This window comes from Tribolium madens, unplaced genomic scaffold (assembly GCF_015345945.1).
Source record: "Tribolium madens isolate multiple individuals breed KSU strain unplaced genomic scaffold, Tmad_KSU_1.1 Scaffold_97;HRSCAF=244;Tcas5.2_LG3a, whole genome shotgun sequence".
In the NCBI taxonomy this organism is placed as follows: Eukaryota; Metazoa; Arthropoda; class Insecta; order Coleoptera; family Tenebrionidae; genus Tribolium; species Tribolium madens.
In genome coordinates, this window is record NW_025401069.1 from 4594289 (window position 1) to 4603273 (window position 8985).

General features: G+C 32.2%; 1 protein-coding gene across 2 annotated transcripts in view; it reads left to right on the forward strand.

The window, feature by feature from the left end:
* LOC123015027 (titin-like) overlaps positions 1–8985 on the forward strand; it is a 65016-nt gene that overhangs the window by 3259 nt on the left and 52772 nt on the right. For both annotated transcript variants that reach the window (XM_044414440.1, XM_044414441.1), the window contains exons 2-10: positions 649–781; positions 5940–6237; positions 6671–6851; positions 6973–7276; positions 7326–7417; positions 7463–7684; positions 7731–8111; positions 8171–8559; positions 8609–8957. In XM_044414440.1, the coding sequence (XP_044270375.1) occupies positions 649–781; positions 5940–6237; positions 6671–6851; positions 6973–7276; positions 7326–7417; positions 7463–7684; positions 7731–8111; positions 8171–8559; positions 8609–8957 (2349 nt within the window). The remainder of the gene's footprint in view (positions 1–648; positions 782–5939; positions 6238–6670; positions 6852–6972; positions 7277–7325; positions 7418–7462; positions 7685–7730; positions 8112–8170; positions 8560–8608; positions 8958–8985) is intronic.

The window sequence follows — 8985 nt, forward strand, 5'->3', positions numbered from 1 at the left end:
GTGAATTATTTTGAATTTATCTGTGTTTAACATGCAAATAGGAACAAATTTAATTTTAAAGTAAGTTGTTCTGGACACGTTAAGGTTGAGATCAAGGTAAAATTCACACTATTTGTAATAGAAATTGAAATGGCGTGTGCGTAATTATTTTTAGGCTAAATGCCTTTAGTAAGAAGACGAAAATATATTATGACACTGTTTTGTCAACAATTACTTAATTTAATGTATGAATAAAGTAGAGATACAGTGAATTATTCGAGAATTATTTATTATACTCGCATGCATCTCTATTGCATTTAAGAATGAATTTATGACTGAAAATTTTATTAAAATCAAAATTAATTTAATACAATCTTTGTAGAAATGCTTTTAACTACGACTTCTGGCAGCAATGAAGAAAATAGAGATGTGTGTTTGGATTTAGATCTTTCCAAAACATGTAACATAATAGTCATCTTTAAATTTAGTTTATTCTCTACTTTTACCTACCGATACGGCATTTTCACAATGTGTGTTTATAATAAAATCTTGTTCAATAATTATAGTCGTATAAGTTTATTAAAATTTATGCAGTTGCATATCATAAGAACATACCTATGATAATAATGAGTAAGTAATTTAACAATAAATTAATCAATTTTGTTTTAGATCTTCCCTTACATGACAAATTCCCCCCACGATTTCGAGACGAAGGTTCACAATGCGTTTCAGTTGCTGAAAATGAAACTGCGGTTCTTTCAGCCGAATTATATGAAATAGGCAACGATATCGAAATTATATGGTAAGTGTACTTGTATGTACAGCTTATTTTTTTATTTGCTGGTGCGGGTAGTGGGAATCAAGAACACGACATGACCTCCGTCTATTTTTGACATTTAACAGCTTTGACATTTTGGTACTAAAGTCAGAAATTAAAGCTTCTCCCTGTCATTAGGATTTTTATAGGGCTTGAATTACGATTGTTGTGATGATGTAGAGGGTATAAATATTATCCTCAAAACAGTTTTCCCCATTAAAAATGAAATTACAAATGACCTACGTGACGATAAGACACACTTTTGACGTATGTCACTAACTCTGCGTTACTTTAATCGCATTTGTTAAAGTGAGATCAATAGCGTGACGACCTTATGCAAATACGTAACAAGGCTGTTTACAAATGTTGAAAAGAGATAGCTATCTGGTACATCTTTCGAATTATTAATTAATTCACACGCATAAATAAAAAAAAGGACTTTATAAAACCATGTTTGTTTCTCGACCTATAATAATAATGTTTATAAAGTTTACTACTTAGTTGAAAACTAACTCAATGAATTATTTTAATAATAAGTAACATAAAAAGAACATGTTTTTATTATTTCGTAAAATTAACTCTTTAAATAATGTGGTCTTGAAATAAATAAAGAAGAAGAATTAACTGCAAAGAATACGTCAGAAAAAAATAGGACGCAAAATGTAAAAAACAAATTTGAAAATTCCTCAATTTGATCACTGCTGATTAAAACCCTGTCTAATAATAATTTGTACTAAAAATGGTTGAAGAATTAAAGTTAAAAGAAAATTTTTCAAACAATTTTTATTAAATTTAAATTTCTTTCAACTTTCAATATTTTAAATGTTGAAGTACTAAAAACAAAGGTCAATCAAAGATCTTTCATTTATTTTATTCACACAAAAAGTATAATAATCCAATTACCTTGCATGTGAAAAGCAATAGCATTTTAACTTCATTTAACAATTTATTGATTAAAATATGACAGTTCAGGTTGAGAAAAAATGATAAGGAAGTAATCATATTTCTCAACCTGAACTGTCATAGGTATGTCATGTTTTTCAAAATTTGATAAATTCTTTATTGGCTTTCTGTTTTTTAAGGAGGATGATTGTAAATAAAATATTTAGTATACAAACCTTGGTGGTCATTGTTTCATCTTGGCTTGTTGCTAACTATTATAATCCCGAGAATGTAGGTGTAATGCCAGAGGCGACTAAAGAGGACCGAGGGCATTTTCTTTCGAAGGATTAATAATGTTTATTCCATAGTTGCATACAATACTTTTCTCTCAACGGAATAAATTAATAATAACATAAGATGTCAAATAATGTGAAATAATTTGTAAAATATTCAGTTCATTCAATTGCAATTTTAAGAGTAAAAAATCGGTGTTAAGGAGTTTATGTCAAAAAACAAAAGATTCAATTCATTCAATTCCTGTTTATTTTAAGAGTAAAAATTGGTACTTCATTTAATTTATTCCCGAGGGTGTAGTCAAAAACGAGGGAAATAAAGCGTCACTTTATTCCATGTTGGGAGGAAACTTTTTCTGTTTTATTTCTAAAAGGTTCTTACTTACATCTATTATACGTAATTAGCTTAAAAATTCCATAAATCTATAGAAATTTTGACACATTTAAAATATTATAACCTTAGGGTTATATTAGACTTATTTAAGGTTTTATGTAATTACATTAAAACATGAAAATAGAACAAGCCGTACATACTAAAAATACGAATGAAGCAACTTCTACCTAATACAACTTGTAAACGGAAAACATATCTCCAATGTCCTATTTATTTTTAATTTTAGAACAATTCTCTAAGGCTTTCCTTACACTTATGACATTGTCTCATGGCACACAGAATGAAGGTAAAAGTTTAATGGCGACGTTTCTCATTAAAGATAAAAATATACTAAGGACAATATTATTGGGTCCAGATACTTTGCGACGTCAACGACGCTTTTCTGTGTTTCAGATACAGTCGTTGAGTTGGCGGCGCGCAATTCGTGTGCTTTTTATTTTATTCCTTCTTTCACGGTTGTTTTACGGATACAAGTGCTACTTATGTTTACAAATCCTTGTGCTTTGCTTCAATTGTGCTCCTTTATAACCACTTCCTTGTTAGTTTATCATTTTGTTAGAAGAAGTTGTCGCTTCCTGTACTAATTCATGTTGTGATTAATAAACTAAACATTTTTTACTTTTTGTTGTTTCATTTCTCCCAATGAGTTGTAATATTCCTCGATAATATTTTTAAACCGGTTCCTTTGAACTATTTGACTTAACACAATTAACAACAAAATATTTTTAAAAATAGATTGCTCTAATAACCCGAGTCATCGACAATTACACATTTTATAATTTGTTTATCAATCAATCAAATATAGAGTGGATAATGAAAAAACACTTGGGATTTATAAAGAGAAATGGTGGTTGTGTTGTTCCTGACTGATATTAAATAATGGGTCAGAAAGTCACCAAGTGTTGTAAATGTTCAAGTGAAAAGCACAAAAATGGAGTAAATTGTAATGATTCTTCCTCTGATGGGTAAGAGTTTTATTATTTTTCCAGAATTTTAAATAACAAATTTTAAAATATTTGACACATTTCTTCAGTTGCATTGCCAATTTAAATGTTAGCCTTAACATATAATCAATATTCTTTCACCGTTACTTTAGAACGCAAGAATTTAGAAATATAAAAATAAAACATATTTTCGAATCATAAAACACCATGCAACAGCGAAGCAGTCCTAAATTTAAATATTTTTGAGTGTGCCACAATAACACATTTTTCACATTTGGAAAAACATGTGTTAACTCGCCAATGAAAATCTGTTGAATATACCTACGTTTGTAAATTTAATTTTTTTATTGACTAAGGTGTTAATCATCTGGCTCTATTCCATCACCTCTCTGAAGTTTCAACCGGAACTGTTTATTTAAGTACTACTCTTCACCTTGACTTAATTAAAACTCTTTTTCGTTGGAGACTTATGTCATGGATGTTGTTACTTTTTTTAGGTCAAGTACCTGAACAATTAGACAAACTTTAATTATAACAAGTATTTTTAACAATAATAATTAGCCAAAAGTTACAACAGTAATCAATTTCTCAGTCTTATACGCCTGCTTTAATGTTGAAACGTTGTAGCTATCAAATCAATAAAAAATATTATTCTTATATTCCAAATCATATTCATTCACGTTTTTACTAATTAATTTGGGTAGATTAATGATAAATTTCTATTTACTCGTAAGTACATATGTACAATAAACAAATAAGTTGTACAACAAAGAAACAAAATAGAAGAATTTTGTGCTAACAAAACTAAAACTGGACCTGTTTCAAATTTTCTTGGCTATCCCTTCACATGAAAAGTAAAATAGAAATAATAAAAATCAAATTCATAAACTCTCATGTTTATCTCAGTTAAATATTCGAGTTTTAAGTTAACAAAGTAGAAATTGTACAAATGACTCGGCAGGACAAAAACTCTATAAATTTATAAAATTAATTTAATAAAGGGCAGTTTTACCAAAATATTTACTGATTATTGTACACCTATTAATTTTTTCAGATGAATAAATTTAACCGAGGTGAAAATGATACTAAGGGCCAGTTTTATAATCGAATATTAAGGAGCATTAAATTAAATGTTGTTTAGAATGTGCTGATTACTGCCACAATTTCACATTCTAAACCAACATTAACTTTAAAGTCCCTTTAATTCGATTATGAAACTGGTCCTATGTAGGTATGTAAATTCACAGAGTGTGTCAGAACTCGCGCCCCAGAGAAACATTTTAAATAAGATAAGATACCAAGAACATGGAAAAAATGTTTAAAAAATTCTATCTGTCAAATATTTTGACATTTATTTTTTGACATTTGACATTTTCTTATGTAATGATACTGATGATTTTTTTTTGTTTTTTTTATAATTATTTAGTAAAGGTACAAAAATTTGCCAATAAAAGCCACAAATAACATTAAACAGAGTTACAATTTAAGATACAGATTCCTTGTTTCCTCTTCTAATAGCCTGTATCAAAAGAACTTGGAAAATTGTTTTTTAAACAGAAATAAATAAAATCAAAGTGCAAAATTTAAACTCTTACAACTTCGAAATCTTTATAGGTAGAAGTTTTTTAACATTTTTTCCATGTTGCGTGGCACCACAGGTGGCATGTTTCTCTGGGGCGCGAGTTCTTGCGCACTTTGTAGTGCCTATTCTATCTACTATAGTTGTTTTGTATAAAAAAAAACTTTAATTTAAATTTAAAAATTAAATTGATTTAATTCAATTAACTTAACTATTAATTGATAATTTAATAATTTAAATTGTTCATTTTTAGAAAAAATCCCAATGTGAGTTGATTTTTTTACATTGAAATATTTCATTACTCGAACAAACCCTACCTATACAGGTTGTTAAAAAAAGAATGTAAAATATAAATCAATAAAAAAGTCTTAATAAACATGGGTCCGCAAAGTAACGGTTACGGAGATACCAAATGTGAAAATTTTTAGAATTTGTACTAGAAGCTTCTCTTTTTTTGTTTAAACAGACTGCAAATAAATGTTTAAAAAAAAACAAATAATTTTCGAGTGGAATATTTGCTTGAATTTGTTATTGCTAAGATCGAAAGTAAATTTCTGCTATTTTATTGGTTAATATTTGAAAAAAGAGAAGTGAATTGGATAGTCAGTTTTATTTTTTTTATTTCATAGTTATTTTATATTTCAAGCGACTCAATACATTCTTTTTCCTAACGAGGATACTTAAGGATATAATACTTAAGTAGTAATATTATTTTGCTGATTTATGAATGTTATGAAACATTCGCAATTAAAAATATACTTCTAAATGACTTCTTTCTTTATACAATGTTATTTCTATTCCTTAGTAAGCTTCAACGTTGACTCACATTTTTTTTTACCCACCTTTGGAGCTTGACTTTGTTTTAAGAGTTAATATTAGAACTGCGAACCTCTGGCGCCGTTTTCAAAGTGACATATGAAGAATAGTCCAATAATAAATAACTTATGATCTCATATCACATACTCGTATCAGCAGACATGTTTGTATAAAGAATAGGAACATAGTTAAAATATCTTATTTATAAAAAACATAAGAGATCAAATTTTTTCAGGTCTAAAGATGGGGCTCCTATAGCACCTGAACCACGCCGAAGGCTCAAAATTACCGCAAATATAGTCCAGCTGACTTTAGACGACGTCCAAAAAAGTGATGCTGGTATGTACACTGTCACGGCCAAGTCGCCTTCTGGGACGACTTCCAGAGAATTAGAATTGAGGGTAAACAGTGGCAAAAATACGGATGATAATGATGAACCTCCGGCTTTCCTTCGACGACTCAACGACCTCTCCGTTAAAGTTGGCACAAGAACTAGGTTTCTTGTCGAAATAAGAAGCTGTTCCGAACTGACGGTGAGTCTTTCCACCTTTTGTAAAATAAAGACTTATTGAATGAAACCACTGTAAACATGTTCGAAAATAATTTCAACAAAATATTGGCACTTTTTCAACAACTTGAGGGTATTCGGTATTACAAAAGCGTGGGTAATATTAGGTAATTATAATATTTTTAAACATTTATAGCATAACATGCATTAGCAAATGCATTACTGCATGTTTATCTAGACTGAAAGCAATAAAAATTTGTTTCATCCTCTGTTTAGACTCTGATCTCATCGATCTCTAGCCAAGAACAAATTTTACTCTGTGAAATATTTTTTTTTGTGTCAGTGGAACTAAGCTACTATTATTTTTAATGATGACGCACTTAGTTTTAATTTAGATCACTACCGGTCTCGTTTCAAACTTCATTGAACTTTAAGAAAACACAGATTTTCTATTTAAGATCGAATGGTTCCACAACGAAGAAAAAGTGGAGGAAGGAGAACGACTAAGATTTGTCAACGAGAGTGGTTTTCACTGCATCGATGTCGCTCCAGTCACAGCTGACGATGCCGGAAGATGGACCTGTACGGCTCGAAACGCGTCTGGACAAGCAACGAGCACCTGCCATCTCAACGTACTCGGTAATTCTGTTAGCCACTTTTTGTTTTTAAAAAATTACAGTTTTGTACCCACAAAAAAAAGCCCACCCGGACTTAAAGGTTTAGAATACCAAAATAAAAACTAAATGTTAAATTCTTGTAGTACCGAAAACTTACAAACCTCCTGAGTTCCTGGAAGAACTGCGCGCTCTTCTAACCGAACAAGGAACCGTTTCGTTGGAGTGTAAGGTGGTAGGAATACCGACTCCTCTACTTCGCTGGTTCAAGGATGGAAAAGAGATCAAAGCTGGAGACGTTTTTGCCCTCACGGCAAACCCTGACGACCCAACTTCTCTTGGAACATACGTCTGTGAGGCGGTCAACTGTATGGGCAAAGCTGTATCCAGTTCCAAAGTACACGTGGTTGGAAAGGGAAGTCGAGAAGGGTCCCTTAAACCAGCTGATAGGTAAAAATGCACTAGTAAACCGTCCCTCCACTTCAAATTTTTTCTTCAGTTCTATACCATCTGGTCCTTCACCGATATTTACTCGAAACTTGCAAAACGAATCAATCAAAATTGGTGATCCTCTGTTATTATCCTGTCAAGGTAAGTGAAAATTTTTGTTAACAAGTCTTACAGATGTATTCCTAGTGTCTGTACCTCCCTGGCCCAAATCCGTGGCTTGGTATAACTCCGAAGGCCGAATCAACGATGAAACTCCAGGTAGTAGGTACCGACAAATGGCAGATGGACTTGGAGGGTACATGCTTGAAGTCAAACCCACAGAAGCGGCAGATCAAGGCGAGTGGAAATGTGTAGCAACTAGCCAAGATGGTGCCATTTCAATTTCTACCTGTGACGTTAAAATGACTAGTAAGTTACTAAATTTACGCCACAGAAGTTATTTATTATCTTCTAGTACCGAAACATTTTCGAAAACCTCGATTTATGGATACTCTTAAGGCAGTATTAACCGAAGAAGGCTTAGTTTCTTTCGAATGTAAAGTAGTAGGTTCCCCTACCCCTGTATTACAATGGTTCAAAGATGGACAAGAATTAAAACCGGGAGATGTCTACCAACTGACAGGAACAAACTCGTTAGGTTCTTATTGTTGCATTGCCAGAAACTGCATGGGCGAAGCGCGAAGTTCAGCTGAATTAACAGTGGAAGATATTGAAAGTCAACTTAATGACGAGGAGCGAAACCAATTAATTTTAAGGAGCCAAGCACCGAAATTCATTCATGGCTTGAAAAGTGCCGAAGCGAGAATTAACGAACCGTTCAGATTTACCGTCCAAAGTAATTTATAGCTACTTTATTGTTAGGTGAATTGTATTGTTAAAATGGTTGAATTTTAGTCAGTGTAACAACTCCTCTACCAACTCTGTCCTGGTATCGAGACGACCAACCCCTTGATAACGAACCCGAGCGTTACGTTGCCTTGAAGGAAAACCTAGGAGTTGGCCATTTGGACATTATAAGAGTAGAATTTATAGATCAAGCAGAGTGGAAGTGTGTGGCTACAAACGAATTTGGCCACTCTGTCACCTCCTGTTTTCTCAAACTCATTATTCCAAAACATTTCAAAAAACCTAAATTTTTGGAATGTTTACGAGCGGTTTTATCCGAAGAGGGGGCCGTTAATTTAGAGTGCAAAGTAATCGGAGTCCCTCCACCAATGCTCAAATGGTATAAAGATGGAGTTGAGTTGAAACCAGGTGACATTCATAGAATCACTTCCGGAGAAGTATTTATTTTTAAAGTGTTATTTTTTTAATCTAAAAAAAAATCAACAGGATGGTACTTGTTGCCTTGGTACTTATACATGTGAGGCAAGAAACTGCATGGGTACCGTGGCCAGTTCGGCATCTCTTCTTGGTTTCGAAGACCAGAAAACTAGAGCACAACAAAGAATGGAACTAGCAAGACAGCCTTCATTGTCGACAATTCATGAAGAAAGAACTTCGCAGATTTACGACACAGCAGGTGACCAGTCTCTTACTATAGATGACAGAGGAGAAGTTTCCTTCTCGTTTGATGGAAAAGAAGTTTCTGTGTCGTTATACGAAACTCCAGATTTGACGGAAGAAGAAGCAATACAAATTGTCGAGATGTATGCTGACCAGTTGTCGGAACACGTTTCCGGTAAGTTTGCTTCATTTTTTCAAGTATC